Below are 22,074 nucleotides of genomic sequence, written 5' to 3' on the forward strand. Positions count from 1 at the left end.
ACAGACAGAGACAGTTTGGTGGTCCAGCCTGTCCACAGGTCGGCTCATTATCAGTGTGAATGTGAAGCAGCTGTTCATGTTATTAATGCAGAGAATCAGTTTCTTTAACGAGATCGGCCTCTCGAGTCCGTCAGAGCCCGTCCCTGTAACTTGTGGCTGCCCACCGTCCCACATGGGAATAAAGGCTCAAAATCAGTCAAAACGTCAACACACACAGATCTCTGACAAACCCAGCAGGTGAGGCAGGAGCTGTGAGGTGTTTCCTCAGAGCTCCTGAGCGTCTCTCCGTCCGGCTGTCAGCTCAGAGTCACAGAAACTGCAGGTTTTTTCAGTCGCTTTACCTCCTCTGTCAACTCAGACACCCTGATATCAAAACAGATAATCCATCGGCCTAATGAGAGGCTCTCTGCCCAAAATAACACATTTTGTTTGCAAAAGGCTCTTACCATGACAAAACATTTCAAACATGCAGCAAAAGCACATTTTGTCACCGGCCAATACAACTAATCCACTCACTCACTTCATACTCAACACCAAAATGCAACACACCCTTTTCAGTCTGAGCAGGTTCAGCCTTACTTTTTCCTGTGTGTATTGCAGTCATATATATATATATATTTTTGACATTTCCCATAGTTACATATTGTTAAGCAAGAAGCAAAAGCCAATATTTCCCTCAAACAACTCAACTTCTGCCCAAATGAGTAGATTCCTTCAGTCAGCTCTACTGTACTGTAACACAGCTGACAGCAGAATACAAAATACAGCTGTCAGTTTGAACAAGGTTCTCCTGTGAGCTACACATTCAAATGTGAACTTACAGTAAAGAACTGCATCCAAACTCAGAAAGACTTCGAAGTGGAATTTTACTGTATTGATGGAAAAACTGAAATACTGTAATTCACATACAGTATTACACAGAAAAACTCAAAGGAGTGGAAAAAAAATACAGAATATAATTTATAATTTATATATTAAATTCAGGTCGATAATATGAAATTCACATTTTACAATAATTTTTCATCTGAAAACATTCTGTAAATATCCATAAATATACAATGAACAACAAATAAAATGCAGGGAAAAGAAAAAAACTTCAGGTAGTAAATATGAAATATCAAAGTGATCTGATGATTTTTGCCAATTTGTGATTTCAAAAATGATCTTTGAGGAAAGTGTTGAATAACTTTATTGACACTCCCATCGTGACAGAACGAGCAGCGTGTTATGAATCTCTCTGTGGCGGCAACTCGTCATGAACATCGACGCTGCTAAAGTTCTTAAAATGAAGTGAGCTGATTGGATGTTGCCAGGCAGGTTAACTGTGTGATGTCAGAGGAGTTTCTGCACACAGGAGGAGACTCTCACTCCATCTGACACAGAGACACTGAGGAACCAGACCAAAACCCAAACCAGAACCCTGGGTACAGAGGCTGAGTGAATGTGGAGGTGAAGGTGTGGAGGTGGATCAGTGTGTCAGAGGAGACGCTGTAGAAGGACAGAGAGCCAGCAGGCCAGTCCAGATACACTGCCACTCTGTGAGAGGAGGGGGGGGCAGGGATGTATGTGCTGATGTTGTTGTGCCAGACAGAGAAACTTTTATCAGAGCACTCCAGACTCCAGGAGTTTTTGTTCGCTCCAAACCAGCTGTCATCACCGGCTCCTCTCCTGCTGATTCCTCTGTAAGTCACAGAGATACGAACTCCTCCTTCCCAATCGACCTCCCAGTAACAGCGACCAGTCAGACCATCTCTACACAGGATCTGGCTCCAGTAGTCAAACCTCTCTGGGTGATCAGGATATGGCTGCTCCTCTCTCCCTGCTGTCACCTTCCTGTTGTCCTCAGACAGGACGAGGAGTCTGTTTGCTGTGTTTGTGTTCAGTTTGACTTCACAGGAATCTGATGGAGAGAACAAGACACAAAACACCAGCAGGTTGTTATCTAACACACCTGTTGTCTTTATTATCTGTTGCTTTATTAACAGGTTCAAGTCAATCTATGAACACGTTCATGATGCCAGAGCTGTTTATATGGAAAGCAAAAGTTTTTATGGGAAATCATTTTTTGTCTTTTTATCCCTGTTTTGTCATGAATTTAATTTCAGTTGTTTTAATTCTGCACTTTGTAGGTTTTATGTTTTATGTTGCTGGAGCCGATCCCAGTGCTCACTGGGCGGAAGGCAGAGAAACACCCTGGACAGGTCGCCAGGCCATTGCAGGGCAGACAGACACACACTGACATTCACACACACACACTCACACCTAGGGGCAATTTAGTATCTCCAATTCACCTAACCTGCATGTCTTTGGACATTATAATAATGATAATAATTGTTGTCATTAATAATAATAATAATAATAATAGCTGAGATTTATATTGCGCCTTTCTAAAACAAAAGGTCGCTTCACAAAGTCGGGGAAGGGAGTGGGGAGAGAAGGAAAAGAAAGAGAAAAAAGGGGGGTGAACTAGTTAGTTCACCATTTATTTAGTGGGGAAATGCTAGGGTGAAAAGGTGTGTCTTGAGGGCTGATTTGAAGATGTCCAGTGTTGGAGCGTTTCAGATCTCAAGGGGGAGTTGCAGAGGGTGGGGGCAGCCACGCTAAAGGCCCTGTCACCAAAGGTCCGTAACCTGGTACGGGGGGTGGAGAGGAGGCCCAGGTCAGACAACCGCAGGTTCCTGGATGCAGTGTGTTGGTGAAGGAGGTCAGACAGGTATTGGGGGGCAAGGGAGTGGAGGGATTTGTATGTCAGAAGGAGAAGTTTGTAGCAAATGCGGGACTTGACCTGGAGCCAGTGGAGATGGATGAGGGTGGGGGTGATGTGCTGCCAGGGCTTGGTATGAGTCAAAACTCTGGCAGCTGGATTTTGAATGTACTGGAGTCTGTCCAGGGTCGTGCTGGAAGCACCGAACAGGACACCATGACAATAATCCAGACGGGAGGTGATGAAGGCCTGTATGAGGGTCTCAGCTGCGGAGTGAGAGAGTGAGGGCCGGAGACGGGAGATGTTTTTGAGGTTTGAACATTACTGTTATTACTCCTATTAGTATTAGCATTATTGGCATTATTCTTATTGTTGTTTTGTCATTGTTATTGTTATTGTTATTATTGTAATTATTATCATTATTATTACAGTTTAGTAGCAGACACATGACAGAACTGTGGTCATAATTCATTATAATTTTCCTGTCATTGGTTGTAACGTTCAGCGTTGAACTTTGTGTTCAGGAGTCAAACTAAATCCACACTTACACTTCCTCACACCTGGTTTCAACCACTGCTCTCCACCATGGTCCACCCTGGAGGAAGAAACAGAGTCAGAGCAGCAGATTCTCTTTGAGGATGGAAACATGGGCAGTAAATAACCTTCCCTATGAAGGATTTAGCAGACCACCTCACTCATATCCACCATTCAACATGAAACAATACTCCTCAGGCCTCTAGAAGACATTGTGTGTGTCTCTCCATACCTGAGAGCCTCCAGTCTCCAGGTTGGATCCTCCAGTCCAGCAGAGAGCAGCTTCACTCCTGAGTCTCCTGGATGATTGTAGCTCAGGTCCAGCTCTCTCAGATGGGAGGGGTTGGAGCTCAGAGCTGAGGCCAGAGAAGCACAGCCTTCCTGTGTGAGCAGACAGTCTGACAGCCTGCACATGGACACACCAAACACAACAACACAGTCTGATACACATACATGTTGGATTATTTCATCAGCTCACTAATCTGAAATTAGCTGGTTCATTCAGACAAATATTCAAAAGTGTGATGGGCTTTGTGTTTTCATTTAGTCCAGTTTGAAAGCTCTTGAGTTCTCTGATCCTGACCTGAGAGCCTCCAGTCTGCAGTGTGGACTCTCCAGTCCAGCAGAGAGACGCTTCACTCCTGAATCCTGCAGCTGGTTGTTACTCAGGTCCAGCTCTCTCAGACTAGAAGACTGGGAGCTGAGAACTGAGGCCAGAGCTGCACAGCTTCTCCCTGACAGATCACACACACTCAGCCTGGATGGACATTAAAACAGAAGAAAATGTCATAGTTGTCAGTTTTCCTGGGACTCTGCCGTCATGTTGCTAATAGTGATAATAATCTTTCTTCATGACAGCCTGATCTAAAAGCAAGCTGACAGTGAGCTCTGCATGCTGCTGTAGCTCACTGAGCTGAATGCAGCTCTAACAATACCAGGGACACTGGTTTGATTCTCACTGCGTCCCTCATGCTGAAAATATAGACACACATTGTACTGTGAGGTGGCTTGGATACATAAATCAATGGAAAGCATTTGAATATAAACTTTTTTTTTTTTTTTTTATGAATAAAGAACCACTCGTAAAATCAGTGGCTTTTAACAATTTTGACAATAACCATGCATGCTGACTCTGAAGTCCTGATATACAGTTAGGTCCATAAGTATTTGGACAGAGACACAATATTCATAATGTTGTCCTTGTACACACCACAGTGGATCTGAAATGGAGTCATCAAGACGTGACTGAAGTGCAGACTTTCAGCTTTAATTTAAGGAGTTGAACAAAAATATATAATTAACCTTTCAGGAATTACAGCCACTTTTATTCACTGTCACCCCATTTTCATGGCCAGATGTGACTTTTCCCTCATTATTCCATGACAAATTAAGAAAATAAAAGCTCTGGAGTTCATTAAAAGTGTTTGTGCTTTCATTTCGTAGCTGTTGATCAGAACCCTCAACATGCGATCTAAAGAGGTACAGGTGCAGGTGAAGGAGGCCATCATGAGGCTCAAAAAGCAAAATAAAACCTATCAGACAGATAGCAACAACTTTAGGAGGAGCCAAATCAACAGTTTGCAAAGGATTTTCCTCCAAATATTGAATATAATCCATATAATTATAGTTATGTATGTTATATATAATTTGTTCCATCAGTTTTTAGCCTCTGGGGCTAAAAACACTATTGTTTACTGAAGTGTACTCTTAGATTAAATACTCACCTGCTGTATTCTACTGCCCGTACTTTTTAACTACACACTGCAGATTTATGATGCCTTTTATTATTCTACTTCTTTTAAGCCTGTTATTATTTTATGTTACTGTATTCTATTATCACTATCATTCAGTTTTTGTATGAAAGGTGCTATACAAATAAAGTCACCTGTAATACACCTGTAAGGCACCTGTCTGACTCCTGAAATACACTTGTATGACACCTGTAATACATCTTTATGTCTTTTATTGTTTTATTTGCATCTTCTATTTTATTTCAAAGCCTTTTCCTTTTTTTTAATTCCACCCTGTGATTCTTTTTAATGTTTTATTTATATTGATTGTGTTAATTGACTGATTTTATTATTTTAAATTGTGTCTTGTTGCTTTTAATGTCTCTGTAAAGCACTTTGAATTACCTTGTGTTGAATTGTATTATACAAATAAACTTGCCTTGCCTCTGAAAATGGGGTGACAGTGTATAAAAGTGGCTGTAATTCCAAAACAGTTGGCGCCATATTTTTGCTCAAAACCTTAAATTAAAACAGAAAGTCTACATGCTTTTCCAGCCAGGAAGTCCATTTGGACAAATGTGTAAAAACATTTGGAGGAAAAAAAGAAATACTGGGTCTGACCTGAGAGCCTCCAGTCTGCAGTGTGGACTCTCCAGTCCAGCAGAGAGACGCTTCACTCCTGAATCCTGCAGCTGGTTGTGACTCAGGTCCAGCTCTCTCAGACTAGAGGACTGGGAGCTGAGAACTGAGGCCAGAGCTGCACAGCTTCTCTCTGACAGATTACACACACTCAGCCTGAGGAGGAATTAGCGAAGAACAAAGTAAATCTGAAAATATCAGCTTTTTTTCTCATGTAATTAAAATCACCTATAGTTCACCAGAGTTAAAGTATTGAATATATCCAGTTCTAAATGAACCTACACAGATTTCCTGGAGGCTTTGACCACTGGCAGCAGCCTCAGAAGAGCCTCCTCTGAAGCAGAGTATTTCTTCAGGTCAAACACCTCCAGATGTTCTTCTGATGACAGTAAGATGAAGCCCAGAGCTGGCCACTGAGCAGGGGACAGTTTGAGTGTGGAGAGACGTCCTGATCTCAGGTACCACTGTATCTGCTCCACTAGAGAATGGTCATTCAGCTCATTCAGACAGTGGAACAGGTTGATGCTTCTCTCTGGAGAGGGACTGTCCTGGATCTTCTCCTTGATGAACTGGACTGTTTTCTGATTGGTCTGTGAGCCACTTCCTGTCTGTGTCATCAGGCCTCGTAGGAGAGTCTGATTGGTCGGCAGTGAAAGACCCAGGAGGAAGCGCAGGAACAAGTCCAGGTGTCCATTTGGACTCTGTAAGGCCTTGTCCACAGCACTCTGGAGGAGGTGTAGTTCAGATTTCTTGGAGGAGGTTGACTGTTCTTCTGACAGCAGATTGACTCCAGAGTTGATGAATGTCACAAAGACATAAAGAGCAGCCAGAAACTCCTGAAGGCTCAGATGGACGAAGCAGAAAACCTTGTCCTGGTACAGCCCACGCTCCTCTTTAAAGATCTGTGTGAACACTCCTGAGTACACTGAGGCTGCTCTGATATCAATGCCACACTCTGCCAGGTCTGCTTCATAGAAGATCATGTTGCCTTTCTCCAGCTGCTCAAAAGCCAGTTTTCCCAAAGACCGGATCATCTTCCTGGTCTCTGGTGTCCAGTATAGATCTGTCCCAGCTCTCCCATGATACTTGATGTTCTGCACTTTGGACTGAACCACCAGGAAGTGGATGTACATCTCAGTCAGGGTCTTGGGCAGGTCTCCTCCCTCACTGGTTTTCAACACGTCCTCCAGAACTGTAGCAGTGATCCAGCAGAAGACTGGGATGTGGCACATGATGTGGAGGCTTCGGGACGTCTTGATGTGGGAGATGATTCTGCTGGCCTGCTCCTCATCTCTGAATCTCTTCCTGAAGTATTCCTCCTTCTGTGGGTCAGTGAAGCCTCTCACCTCTGTCACCATGCCAACGCACTCAGGAGGGATCTGATTGGCCGCTGCGGGTCGTGTGGTTATCCAGAGGCGAGCAGAGGGAAGCAGGTTCCCCTTGATGAGGTTTGTCAGCAGAACATCCACTGAGGTGGACTCTGTAACATCAGTCAGGATCTGGTTGTTGTTGAAGTCCAGAGGAAGTCGACACTCATCCAGACCGTCAAAGATCAACACAACCTGGAACGGCTCAAACCTGCTGATTCCTGCTTCTTTGGTCTCAGTGAAGAAGTGATGAACAAGTTCCACCAAGCTGAACTTTTTCCCTCTCAGCAGATTCAGCTCTCTGAAAGTGAATGGAAATGTGAAGTGGACATGCTGGTTGGCTTTGTGTTCAGCCCAGTCCAGAGTGAACTTCTGTGTTAAGACTGTTTTCCCAATGCCAGCCACTCCCTTTGTCATCACTGCTCTGATTGGTCCATCTCTTCCAGGTGAAGGTTTAAAGATGTCCTCACATGTGATTGGTGTTTCTGGTGTGTCTGGTTTCCTGGATGCTGTTTCAATCCACCTGACCTCATGTTCCTCATTGAGCTCTCCACTCCCTCCCTCTGTGATGTACAGCTCTGTGTAGATCTGATTCAGAAGTGTTGGGTTTCCTGCTTTAGCAATCCCCTCAAACACACACTCAAACTTCTTCTTCAGCTTAGATTTGAGTTCACGTTGGCACGCTGCAGCCGCAGTTTCTGAATGAACAAACAAACAAAAACATCAACATTACATATGAGAAATGTGAATATTTCTTGGTAAATGGACCTATTGGTCCTGTTCGACTGTCAGAACGTAGCGAGGTGTGCCGAGACCTGAAGGCTGTTTTACAAGTTCTGCAATCGTTTCTATGGCAACAACATGGTTCCAGGTTAAAGTTCCTGGAAGCCAATTTGGGCCCTGCTCCAGGAACTTTTAGGAGGAGCTAAAACGGCTGTCCATCCTGATTGGTCAAGGCGTTGCCACGACAACACCTCTGTAAACATGAGCTATCAAAGGACGACAACACAAAGCAGCCACCGCCAAACAGCAGACTGCAGGACCAAACGAAGAGCTGCACGTCCCGATCAGGATTTGGGGAGAATAAAGTTCCCAGTTGAACAAACAACACAGCGCTGCCTCAGCCGGAGCGCCGCCGCTGTCCTGGGGAAGCCGGCGGGACGAGACGGGAAAACAGGAAGCTGCTTTCCACCGGCAGGTGGGAGGAGGACGAGCCGCCTCCTGCTGGCCGGGAGGAAAACTCAGAGGCTGAAATAATCTGTCATCAAGCAACAGCCTGACGCATCACAGCTGCTTTGATCTGATTGGCTGTTTCACTCGGCTGGTAACTGACATTTTTCGGTAACGAGTGGGAGTTTGTGAGAAATGAGAAAAAGATTTTAAAAGTTTCTCAGAGTTTAGGAGAGCTGGATGTCGAGTGCACAGCCAAAGAAGAAAAATCATGAAGCAAAAAGAATAAAACTAAGATTTTTTCATTTAAATTTAATTTTTTTTTCCCTTACTGCTCCACAGACGCTCAGCCAGCTCCTCCTGCTTCATCCTCCTCAGGAAGTGCAGTGTGATCTGCAGAAAAAACTCCCTGCTCCTCCTCTGCTCTTCCTCCTCATCCTCCCTCTGCCTCTCTAAGAATTCTGGGTAATCTGGCCTCAGAGACCTCTGCAGGTTTTTCAGCTCCTTCTTCACAAAGGTGACCATGTTCTCCTCCAGCAGCTGCAACACAAAAATAAAAGAATTAAACTTCCATATTCAATTTTGGACACAAAACACAAAATCAAATGCAGGTCAAAGAGCCTGAGGCTGGGCTGCACCAACAAGGATTCATTTTTAAACCCAGTTACATCACGGTTTGCACCGACCTTTAACTATGATCTGGTTTTAACTTTAATTTACACTTGAGGGGCTTTAACTTTGAAAATGTCTGCATTTTGGAGCAAAATGATGGAGTTGTTCAAAGACAGAGACAGACTGTCCTGTCAGTCAGAAAGTCTCTTTTTTCTAATGATTCTGTTTTCTTTTCTCTTGCAGGATTTGTCCGCCCTGCTGCATTTCTTCAGCCCAACCTGTTTCTCAGAAGAGGAGGAGAAGTTTGAACGTCTGTGGAGCCACGATCAGCAGCTCACTGCTTGTTAGCGAGCCACAGCAAACTGGTTCCCCTGTCAGAGGAAACAGACAAACTGCTTTCTCTCTTTCTGCTTCCTGGCTTCTGACAGCATGTGAGTCCGTCTGCTTTTAGTCCTCAACCTTCATGTGATCACTTGTTCCTCTGTTTTCCCAGTGAGCATCTTCACTGAACTGTCATCTGCTGAGGAAAGTTGAAATGTGTAAACTTGGACCAACTGAATCAGGATCAGTTTTGAATTGAGCAGCAGAGCTCTGCTTCCTTTGAAATCTGATCTGCTCTTTTTAAAGCGGGCTTTGCTAAACTCCCAGGGCTCAAAATGACGTTTTTCCCTCAGTGTCCGGAAGCTGTCCCAAATTCTGCCTTCAGCTGTCCCAGACTGAACAACCACTGTCCTAAATTAAAGATCTTTTTTCATTGTACAGTATACATATGGTTTAATAAGTTTATTTCAGTAAGTCATCACTTTACTGACTCACTCTGGTCCAACATGGACGTTCTGCTTGTTCACTGCACTGAGATCTGAATAAAAACATGAAATCACCCGAGGTGTTTGGCCACAGTCACTTTTCAATATTCTGTTGCTGACTGGCTGAGTGACTGTTTTTTCTGTATTTCTGACTGCTGGATCAATAGATGCATCACAAACTGCAGTGCAAATGCAAACCTGTCTCTGATTGGTGGACGCCGATGGAAATGTACACACACACTGTCTTTCAGCATCAGTCCTCTTCTTGTGCTGCTGCTTTGCCACTTTTTCCTGCCTTCTCTGCATCACAGAGTGGAACCTCTGGGCCGTGGACGGAGGTGCACAGCTGCCCGTGTGAAGCGGCTGATTTCTGCAAACAGCCCGTGTTGGAGATCCAACATGGAAGCATTTTGCATTCAGCCTTGTGAGCGTATTCTTGTCTAAAGCAGCGAGTTCTGCAGGCAGCTCAGCTCACATCAGATATTTTACAAAGCCAAGTGGCAGCGAGCCGATGGAAGAAAAGCTGAGCGCTGTAGAAGCAGTGAGAGACACCAGCTTTTAATCCCTGTGGACAGAGTGACTGACACAAACCATGTGGACACAGCCTCCCAGTGACGCTCTGCCTTCATCATCAGTAGGCACACTGACACATTTCACTTCTTTTAGAATCATTTCATTTGTGACGGTGAGTTTCTCTGCTGTCCCAGACACTGTAGATTTGTGTCCCCGCTGCTGTTTTTATCGTCCCCAGGACAACGGGACATCCTTCATTTCCAACGCTGACTCTGACTGGAACTAATCTCAGATTAAATGAATCCTTGTTGCTGTAATCCAGCCTGAAAGATGTGAAGAGAGCAGCACGGAGACCATTCAGAGCAGAATGGCTGTTTTTCAGTCGCTATGTTGTTGGACATTTCCACACCTTAAATATGGAGGCCAGGTCTGTTTGATGCTGCTGGGCAGACTGAGCACTGGGAACCTCTGAGCTCTGCTGCTGGACTCTGTGGAGGACACACACACACACACACACACACACACACACATGGTTATTGGATGTGATTTATTTATTAATTTATTTTGAACATGTTGTATAAAAGGACAACAGACAATGCAACAACAGGGCAACAGAAGAAAAGTACAAAATAAATAAATTCAACGCTATTTCCTAGCTGGCCAGCACATGTTCAAAAGGGAGTAGGAAGAAGTTAAAAAACTTACAGGATCCTACCCCTTGAGTTCCTACATATTACACACATATTGTATTATACCTAAGTAATTATCATCAATATTATATTATTAATCTATGAAATATAGAAAATATAGAATCTGTGTAATTAACATCAATATTGTATTATTAATATATCAACATACAGAGAAATATAAAGTCTTATCCAGCGCTGCATCACCTGTAGTAAAACTTACAATGCACTAATATTTAGTCATTTACACAAACATACATATATACATATATACATTTACACATACACATATACACATATGCCTATGTGCATACACATACATACACACATATATGCGCATATATGTACTTACCCACATATTCACACATACACACCTAGTTTAGTTTAGTTTAGTTTATTCGTTAGTTTTTAAAAGACACAGAGAAGGTCTTAGAAAGAAAAGATCAAAACTAACAAGGATAACACAGAAAAGTCTATGACTTATTTCCACTGTGGTCCTTTTCAGAGGATAAAGGAGGAAAATAGGTTAGGTTAGTTCACTATTGGAGTCCCAATCTTAGATTGCATACAACACACCTTTATACACATTTATTTTCACTCATCCGTGATCCTGTATCTGTTGAATATGTCCTCCTCCTTATATTTCTTCTTAAACTGGCTTATACTTTGGCTTTGTTTTAACCCTTCATTTAAGCTGTTCCACAGTTTTACACCATAACTTGAGATACAGAAACTCTTTTTCGTTGTACTTATACTTTGTACTTTTAAGTTGCTGTGTCCCCTTAGGTTATATAGCCACCCTCTCTCTCAGAAAACATTTTCTGTATGGGTCCCGGTAAAAGCTTATTACTTGCTTTAAACATTATTTGTGCTGTGCTGTGATGTTTTGAAAGAGGAAACTCAGTCAACAGAGTCTGAAGGATCAAACCAATTCTGGATCTCATCTGATGACAGAAAAACATCTGATTTATCATTAATTTGAAATAATTACCCATCATCCTCAGAGAGGAGACTGTCTTTGAACTCAATAGGATGAAACATAGACCAGTCACTCTTCATGGACACACAGCTGGGCTCAGGTCCAGGTCCAGGGGAGTCTGGTCTCTCCTGCTGGATCCTGATAGAAACATCATGAACACACTGAAGGGATCTGCTTTACATTCTTAGTGACATACTAAGAAAATAATAATTTATTTTCAGAAACAACATTCTGTGTAAAATCTAATGTGAACACACACATTCCTCTATTATCCATTCAGTGCAGCAGATATTGCACGGCCTCCACCAAGACTGAAACATGAGGAACACACTGAAGGTCTCTGTGTCCTGATCTAAGGACTGTGAAGATGATACTAACAACTCCATCTGTTCTTCATCACCTTTTTCTTTTTAAATTACCTTTTATCAGCAGAGTGGAGGCCATCTTTGAACTCAATAGGATGACCCATAGAGTGGTCACTCTTCATGGACACACAGCTGGGCTCAGGTCCAGGTCCAGGGGAGTCTGGTCTCTCCTGCTGGATCCTGATAGAAACATCATGAACACACTGAAGGGATCTGCTTTACTTTCTTAGTGACATACTAAGAAAATAATAACTTGACATTAAAACATAGAAATAAAATATGATGTAAGCACACACAGAGCTTCTCCTGTGAATAATGCTGCTGTGCTGATTTGTCTGCTGAGCTCTGAGATGGAGAACAGTCATGGACAGTCAGAGATCCTCATCTCACCTCTTAGCTTTGGTCTGGCTGTCATGTTCCCCAGACAGAGAGCTTTCAGAGGCAGGGAGCCTCCTCTTCCTCCTCCGAGCTGGTGCCATAGCCGAGCCGACACCTTGACACAAACACAGCGGCTCAGTGTGAGTGTGAAAGTGGTGTGAGCCTAGTTTCATACTGAACACAGGGGGAACAGGATGTGACAGTCATACTCCAAGCTGTCAGGATGCACTGTCCCCGCTGGAATGGAGGAGGATTTAACACAAAGACAAACCTCAACATTTGGGAGGATTTTGCTCTTTGAGCCTTTCTCAGCAAATTCTGCTGCAAGTTGTTGGGAATAAGACAGAAAAACATATGACAGATATAGTTTACTGTAAACAGTTGAACTAAAGTGGACAACAGACTCTCTTGTGGCAAAACCACACGACTGCTTTTCTAAAAGAAACTAGTTACTGAGTTTAAGGAGGAAAAAGAGAAATGCAATCAGTGTGTCCAGGTATTGTGCTTTTTCAAAAAGCATATTTAGCATATAAATGAATGAGCACACATTTCTTTCAAAAGTCTACAATATTCAAAATGAAAACTCTCATAAATATATGATACGATACGATACGATGTGTTTTTATTCATATACAGTCGTATGAAAAAGTTTGGGCACTCCTTAGGAAAATCACTGCATCAATTTGTCACTTGCTGAGCTTTTGAAGCAGCAACTTCATTTTAACATACACTACTCACAAAAAGTTAGGGATATTCGGCTTTCGGGTGAAATTTCAGGATGAACCTAAAATGCATTCTAACCTTTACAGGTGAACTTAATGTGACCTTCTGTAAACTTTTGAATGCACATGTCCAACTGTTCAGTGTTTCAGTACTTTTTGCACAAGTTGCTGTTCTCTAACAAGGAGTTTAACGGCAAAATTCACATCAGGTGTTTGATGCTCCAGCTCATCGAGGTCGTATCATTAGGGAACGGCTGCTGGAGACTGGGGTACCTCAAATGGAGTGGCCTGCACTTTCTCAGACCTGAATCCCATAGAAAACCTATGGGATCAGCTGAGTCGCCGTGTAGAGGCTCGGAGCTCTGTACCCCAGAACCTCAATGTCCTGAGGGCCGCCCTTCAAGAAGAGTGGGATGCCATGCCTCAGCAGACAATAAGTCGACTTGTGAACAGCAGGAGACGTCGCTGTCAAGCTGTAATTGATGCTCAAGGGCACATGACAAGTTATTGACACTGACATTTTTTGTTGTGGTATACCCACCACTGTTGTTGGCTTTTGTTTCAAGAAATTGTTTGAGATGAGGAAATCACCAGTGTATGCTTCTACTTAAATGCCCTACTTTCATGATATAATATCACTGTAGTGTGAACATTTTACATTTTCCATAAATTTCACCCAAAAGCCAAATATCCCTAACTTTTTGTGAGTAGTGTATGTTATACCTTATGGAAACAGAAACATCTCAGTAGTGAAATCATTTTTATTGGTCCAACAGAAACATTTTTATGTGCATTTAAACAAAAATAGGCATGTGCATAAATTTGGGCACCCCAAAGAAATAATTCCATTAATATTTAGTAGAGCCTCCTTTTGCTGTAGTAACAGCCTGTAGATGCCTCCTATAGCCACAGACAGTCCCTGAAGTCTGGCAGGTGGTATTTTGGGCCATTCCTCCATACAAAACGCCTCCAGATCAGTCAGGTTTCTTGGCTTCCATGCGTAGACAGCCTGCTTCAAATCAATCCATACATTTTCAATGATGTTAAGGTCTGGGGACTGGGATGGCCATTCCAGAACTTTGTACTTGTGCTTCTGCATGAATTCCTTGGTGGATTTTGAACAGTGCTTAGGATCATTGTCCTGCTGAAAAATCCAATCCCGGCTTAGCTTCAACTTTGTGACCGACTCTTGAACATTCTTGTCAAGAATCTGCTGATACTGAGAGGAATTCATGTGGCCCTCAGCTTTAACAAGGTTTCCAGTACCTGTGCTAGCCATGCAGCCCCATAAAATGATGGACCCTCCAAATTTCACAGTAGGCAATAAGTTCTTCTTATGGAATTCAGTGTTTTGTTGTTTTTTTTTTGCCATGCATACCTCCTCTTGTTCTGACCAAATAACTCTATCTTAGTCTCATCTGACCACAGTATTTTTTATAATTTTTTCTCATGCAACTCTTCTTGTGACGAATACTCAGGAAAGGCTTTTTGCGCATCACCCTTCCAATGAGCTTTTCCTGGTGCAAAGTACGCTGGATTGTGGAACGATGAACAACTCCACCATCAGCAGCCAGATGTTCTTGTAGTTCTCTGGAGGTGGTCTGTGGCTCGTCTGTGACCATTCTAACCATCCTTGGCCTGTGCCTTTCCTGTATTTTTTTCGGCCTACCACATTTTTCCTTCACAAGGACTGTTCCTGTGGCCTTTCATTTCTGCACTACATTTCTGACTGTGGAGACAGACAGTCCAAACCTTCCAGATAATTTCTTGTACCCTTCTCCTAATTCATAATAATGAATTATCTTAGTTGTTAGATCAGTCAAGGGTTGTTTAGAGGCCCCCGTGTTGCCACTCTCTGAGAAAGAACCTAGGACAAGCACAGCCAGAAATGACCTATGTTAAACAGCCTTTTTCATTATTGGTTCCACCTGTCTTTGTAATAGAAGGTCTAATGAGCTAATCAAAGCAATTTTGTGCTGCAACCTGTCAGCTATAAATCCCTACAAGTCTTGAAATGAATGCGATTAAAAGGGTGCCCAAACTTTTGTACGTCACATTTTTTACATTTTATTTTATTATAATAAAACTATGTAATGTTACTCTAAGAATTTTGGTCTGGAAAACACTCAAATGTCTACATCTCTGTAGGAAAACAAATCTTGTTGCTGTGATCTTCTCTTATAAAGGTAGAGCAAATTATCATGAAATCTCAGAGGGGTGCCCAAACTTTTTCATACGACTGTATAAGGGGAGACATTAACATAGTACAAATACATAATTGAGTACAGTACAGTCCGTATATATAAAATGGGAAAGCCCCCAATAAGCTGCCAAAGCTGCTTTTAAGTGGGGAAACCAACATGTAAACATGACAGGTGCAAAATTTATGCAGTGCAAGGTACAAATTACATTTAGTGCGTGAAGACTACAGAAGACTATTAACACCACCGAGTTAATAAAGAACACTAACATACGTCCTGTTACCCCAGTTTAAAAATAGAACTAGACTCGCTGAAATAAATCAGTAAGTCAATAAGTCCAGACGGGGACCTGACGGGGAAACACGAATCTCGACCAACACCTGAAACATGAGAGCGACATCAAACATTTGATCCTAAAATCCAGAATTAAACACGCGCCCTGTTTCGGAATCAGCTGACCGCTTCCAGGTATGAGCGGGGGTCACACACACACACACACACACACACACACACACACACACACACACACACACACACACACACACAGAGAGAGAGACTCACAGCTGCTTTCTCAGGCTGCAGTCTGATAGTTTCCAGCAAAATGGAGAATCTGCAGTCTTACCGGAGACGCTGATGGCGGAGTCACAGGACAAATGTTTGCTTTCACTTTGGGCTCCTCAGCGGGAGGAGCGACAACAGGAAGTCAAAAATATGTGTGTTCTCAGTGTTCTCTGTGTGTTGGGGAAACCAGCAGGGAGAGAAAAATCTGCATGAGAAGACATAAAAGTGCAATGAACAATAAGAGTGTTGTGGTAAAGATCCAGACATTCAGATGTTCAGCCTGTAGTTATTAGGGCTTCATGTGCTCAGAGGGATAAGACTCCACCTGGTGGAGGAAGGGAGGAACGACATGTTAATTGTGCGAAGGGCCAACAGGAGGATTTTCATGTTGAGCACTGAAAGCAAACTGTGATCCATCCTGTCCTCTGTGTGCAGGAGAACAACGAGCTGCTTTCTGAGGCTGTGCAGACACATTTCAGGAGCATCAAGTGGCTGTTCCTGCACTTCCACCTGATATCAGAGCAACCTGTGGCCTTCCTGTCTGCCCTCATTCTTCCTCTCTCTGACTCTCTTCTTTCTCTCCATCCTCACTCCTGAATCACATCAACTTTGTGTTGAGGAGATTTCAAACATACAGCAGTCAAACCACATATAAAAACATGACATTTGAATTTTAAATGATATCCTTATTGGATATCAGTTATTGATTGGACGCTGCATCAGATGTGTGGCAAATTTTAAAATTGTATCTCAAAAACTGAATTTTTGACAGCATTTTGAATTTTGCTCTCGTGAACAATTGGAGTCAATGCAAGAATGGCATTTTTAAACATCAGTTTTTCACTTATGGAGCAAATCAATCATTTTTAAAAGCAAATGATCAACATCTCCACGCTATCTAGATGCAATACGTGTATTTTCAGATTTTTGTCTTAATAACTGAATTTTTGACAGCTGTTTAAAATTTGTCTTTCCATGCATGGCTGGCTGCTGTCCTGCAGGTCAGTGTTTGGCTCAGTCCCACGTGCGAAAATTCACCAAACTTTGCACAAAGGTCCAGTCCCATGCCAGATCATCATTGTCAGATTTTTGTATTGATGACTTATTTATTTTACAGTGGTTTGAAATCTGCCTTTCCATGCATAGGTGGCTGCTGTCATGTGACTGGCTTAGTCAATTTGTGAAGCCTCACATGAAATGACACTTGCCAATTAGCTCAGTGAGATAGAGTGTTGTCCTTTATGCCAGAAACTTTGAGTTCAAACCTCAACTGATGCAAAATGCACATTAGAATGCCACCTTTCTTTTTGTCTTCCAAACCTCAGGTCCGCTTGGGGCGACAGAAAGATAAAAATGAGTTCAACTCTTCTATAGATTTACTTAAAAGTGTGCAGGCATGAAACTGATATTTAATAAGGGAAAGATGGAATGTGCTGCATTTTTTTTTTATTAACATACAAGATATGTGACTATATATTGTTAACCACTGGTGGACTCAGAGGGGAACCAGCACGGCTAAAGTGCCTCTAGAGCGCCAAAAACCAGAGGAAGTGCCCCACTGTCTGCCCTTCACATGGGAAAAAGATCCAATGCCCTCCAGGGTGCCCCTTCATGCAATAAAACAATAACTAATATTAATAATAATTATATAAAGATGAGGTGCTCCTCTGATGGAGAAGTGTCCCTCCAGTAAACTTTATTGTCCTGACAGACTTTAACAATAAAATCCCAAACCCCAGAGAGACAGAGAGAGAGACAGACAGAGACAGAGAGACAGACAGAGAGAGAGAGAGACAGACAGAGAGAAGCTCCTTGTTTATTGTCCCATAATCAGAAGTTGATTAAATAAATAAATATTAAATAACAGCAAAAGACAATAAAAGACATGACAGACAGATAGATTGATAGATAGATGTTTCATTATTTTGTTCATAACAAATAATTTTAATACAGAATGTGTCACTTTTTTTTCCTTTATTGAATTAAATTTAGATCAATAATATGAAATTCACATTTTACATTTTTCATCTGAACAAATTCTGTAAATATCCATAGATATACATTGAACAACAAATAAAATGCAGGGAAAAGAAAAAAACCTAAGGGAGTAAATGTGAAATATCAAAGTGATATAATGATTTTTGTCAATTTGTGATTTGAAAAATGATCTTTGAGGAAAGTGTTGAAAAACTTTATTGACACTCCCATCGTGACAGAACGAGCAGCGTGTTATGAATCTCTCTGTGGCGGCAACTCGTCATGAACATCGACGCTGCTGAAGTTCTTAAAATGCAGTGAGCTGATTGGATGTTGCCAGGCAGGTTAACTGTGTGATGTCAGAAGAGTTTCTGCACACAGGAGGAGACTCTCACTCCATCTGACACAGAGACACTGAGGAACCAGACCTAACCCCAAAGCCTGGGTACAGAGGCTGAGTGAACGTGGAGGTGAAGGTGTGGAGGTGGATCAGTGTGTCAGAGGACACGCTGTAGAAGGACAGAGAGCCAGCAGGCCAGTCCAGATACACTGCCACTCTGTGAGAGGAGGGGGGGGCAGGGATGGGTGTGCCGATGTTGTTGTGCAAGACATAGAATATTTTATCAGAGCAGATCAGACTCCAGGAGTTTTTGTTCGCTCCAAACCAGCTGTCAACACCGAGTCCTCTCCTGCTGATTCCTCTGTAAGTCACTGAGATAAAAACTCCTCCTCTCCACTCGACCTCCCAGTAACAGCGACCAGTCAGACCATCTCTACACAGGATCTGCCAGCAGAAGTCAAACCTCTCTGGGTGATCAGGATATGGCTGCTTCTCTCTCACTGCTGTCACCTTCCTGTTGTCCTCAGACAGGACGAGGAGTCTGTTTGCTGTGTTTGTGTCCAGTTTGAGTTCACAGGAATCTGATGGAGAGAACAAGACACAAAACACCAGCAGGTTGTTATCTAACACACCTGTTGTCTTTATTATCTGTTGCTTTATTAACAGTTTCAAGTCAGTTGTTGAACACGTTCATGATGCCAGAGCTGTTTATATGGAAAGCAAAAGGTTTTTATGGGAAATCATTTTTTGTCTTTTTATCCCTGTTTTGTCATGAATTTAATTTCACTTGTTTTAATTCTGCAGCAGTAGCTGCAGCTGCACCATCTAAACAGCTGAATGTTTGCTGCTTTGTGTTCAGGAGTCAAACTAAATCCACACTTACACTTCCTCAGACCTGGTTTCAACCACTGCTCTCCACCATGGTCCACCCTGGAGGAAGAAACAGAGTCAGAGCTGCAGATTCTCTTTGAGGATGGAAACATGGGCAGTAAATAACCTTCCCTATGAAGGATTTAGCAGAGCACCTCACTCATATCCACCATTCAACATGAAACAATACTCCTCAGGCCTCTAGAAGACATTGTGTGTGTCTCTCCATACCTGAGAGCCTCCAGTCTCCAGGTTGGATCCTCCAGTCCAGCAGAGAGCAGCTTCACTTCTGAGGCTCCTGGATGATTGTAGCTCAGGTCCAGCTCTCTCAGATGGGAGGGGTTGGAGCTCAGAGCTGAGGCCAGAGAAGCACAGCCTTCCTGTGTGAGCAGACAGCCTGACAGCCTGCACATGGACACACCAAACACAACAACACAGTCTGATACACATACATGTTGGATTATTTCAGCAGCTCACTAATCTGAAATTAGCTGGTTCATTCAGACAAATATTCAAATGTGTGATGGGCTTTGTGTTTTCATTTAGTCCAGTTTGAAAGCTCTTGAGTTCTCTGATCCTGACCTGAGAGCCTCCAGTCTGCAGTGTGGACTCTCCAGTCCAGCAGAGAGACGCTTCACTCCTGAATCCTGGAGCTGGTTGTGACTCAGGTCCAGCTCTCTCAGACTAAAGGACTGGGAGCTGAGAACTGAGGCCAGAGCTGCACAGCTTCTCTCTGACAGATCACACACACTCAGCCTGGATGGACATTAAAACAGAAGAAAATGTCATAGTTGTCAGTTTTCCTGGGACACTGCCGTCATGTTGCTAATAGTGATAATAATCTTTCTTCATGACAGCCTGATCTAAAAGCAAGCTGACAGTGAGCTCTGCATGCTGCTGTAGCTCACTGAGCTGAATGCTGAATTGTGTAGCTGAATTTGAACTACATTATATATACATATACATAAAAGTATACCACACAAATCCTTGTTTAATTCTGAATCTGAATCGATTCGTATAATAATATATGTATCTCCCAATAAAGTTAGAACAAGGCCAATGACAGGCAGAATAATAAGAATCATGTCATTGTCAGGGTTAACAGCAAAGTGAGGTTTTACAGTAATGATGCCCTCTTATCCGGGTAGGGAATTGAACCCCGCTCTCCTGCAGGCAGGCGGAAACACTAACGGCTCTGCTATCAGGGCTTGTGTAGTTAGATTACACTTGGGCGAACTCTCCATTCATGTTGATCAAAAAAAAAGCAAAGTTTGGTCAAATGGTTTGATGATTGACACACCACTTTTTCCTACACAAGATGATCAATATGGATGTTTACTTTGTGGTCAATGGGGATTTTTAACTTTTAGCACCAAAAACAAGTAAAAACAAAGAGATCTAAATGGTAGTATTATATTTGAAATATATATATATATATTTCAAATATAATCTATACCTGACCTGACCGGGTGGCCGCATACCGGCTGGTGCTGGCGCGGTGCTGGCCGGCATCAGGTCTGCCGGATCTGACAGGTGTGCCACGCACACAGATTGCCGTAGGCTACTTTCATTATAAGCCGACTTTTGTTTATACGTAGTTGCAGCAGCACAACAACACAGACAACATGGTTCATTATTGATTGCGCAACGTGGCGATTCGCCAGTAAATGCGCTGTGCGCATCAAACTGTTTTGCAGAGGCAGGAGGAAAGTTGCATGATTTACGTTGTATCCACGTTCGTGCTGCGTGCGCGACAATGCATGTGCTCGTGCATGAATGCCCGTACAGTGCTGGAGTACACCCCCTCCCATCGTGCCTCTGCTCTGCAGGCATAACTTATCGATCACAAGTGGCTTTTCTCAGGTTCAACAGATAGATCACAGATAAACAGAACCGTTTTTAGTCAAAAGATAAAAAAGTCTTGATGAGCACTTCAGCGTGAGAAATCGGAGGTGTGGCGTGAAAGCTTGTGAAGCCAATCAAATGCGTGAGTCTCACGGCCAATGCGTGAGAGTTGACACCTGTAAGACACCTGTAATACACCTGTAATACACCTGTAAGACACCTGTAATACACCTGTATGACACCTGTAAGACACCTGTAAGACACCTGTAATACACCTGTAATACACCCGTATGACACCTGTAAGACACCTGTAAGACACCTGTAAGACACCTGTAATACACCTATAAGACACCTATAATACACCTGTAATACACCTGTAATACACCTGTAAGACACCAGTAATACACCTGTATGACACCTGTAAGACACCTGTAAGACACCTGTAATACACCTGTAAGACACCTGTAAGACACCTGTAATACACCTTTATGGCACCTGTAATACACTTGTATGACGACCTGTGTGACACCTGTAATACATCTTTATGTCTTTTGTTGTTTTATTTGCATCTTCTGTTTTATTTCAAAGCCTTTTCCTTTTTTAAATTCCACCCTGTGATTCTTTTTAATGTTTTATTTTTATTTAATGTGTTAATTGACTGTTTTTATTGTTTTAAATTGTGTCTCGTTGCTTTTAATTAGGGCTGGGTATTGTTAAGAACCTTGCAATTTGATTTCGATTCTTTGGGTAACAATTCGATTAGTTTTCGATTTGATTTGATATTGATTTAAACACTTCAATATCGATTCAGTAATAAGTCAAACTGCACAAATAATTTTTGCTGCTGACATTAACTTGGAGTGACACCTCCCCAGGTGAAATAAAACATCTGCCGGTGTGTTTATTAAAAGACAGATGTTTGTTGTGGCGCCGACACTGGAAAGCAGTAGCCTGTATTTAAATATAACTATTAATATAAGCTGGTTGTAGATAAAAAATCAGCTGTGCTGCTGAGTCGTTGTCATGGCAACTGTTAGATTAAAAATGACTGAGAAGTTGGCAGAAGTATAACTAT

At 42.5% G+C, this 22,074-nt stretch overlaps 1 protein-coding gene across 1 annotated transcript; it reads right to left on the bottom strand.

The window, feature by feature from the left end:
• Positions 1-1,090: 1,090 nt before the first annotated feature.
• Positions 1,091-11,862, bottom strand: LOC115374717 (NLR family CARD domain-containing protein 3-like). Its single transcript, XM_030073790.1, has 9 exons — positions 11,753-11,862; positions 10,485-10,563; positions 8,477-8,684; positions 5,890-7,657; positions 5,590-5,763; positions 3,822-3,995; positions 3,471-3,644; positions 3,253-3,299; positions 1,091-1,900 (listed from the first exon to the last, which is right to left on the bottom strand). Exons 1-9 carry the CDS (start codon positions 11,818-11,820, stop codon positions 1,365-1,367), a joined length of 3,228 nt encoding a protein of 1,075 aa, XP_029929650.1. The 5' UTR covers positions 11,821-11,862; the 3' UTR covers positions 1,091-1,364.
• Positions 11,863-22,074: the final 10,212 nt, after the last annotated feature.

The sequence above is a fragment of the Myripristis murdjan genome, chromosome 17 (assembly GCF_902150065.1).
Source record: "Myripristis murdjan chromosome 17, fMyrMur1.1, whole genome shotgun sequence".
Taxonomy (NCBI): domain Eukaryota; kingdom Metazoa; phylum Chordata; class Actinopteri; order Holocentriformes; family Holocentridae; genus Myripristis; species Myripristis murdjan.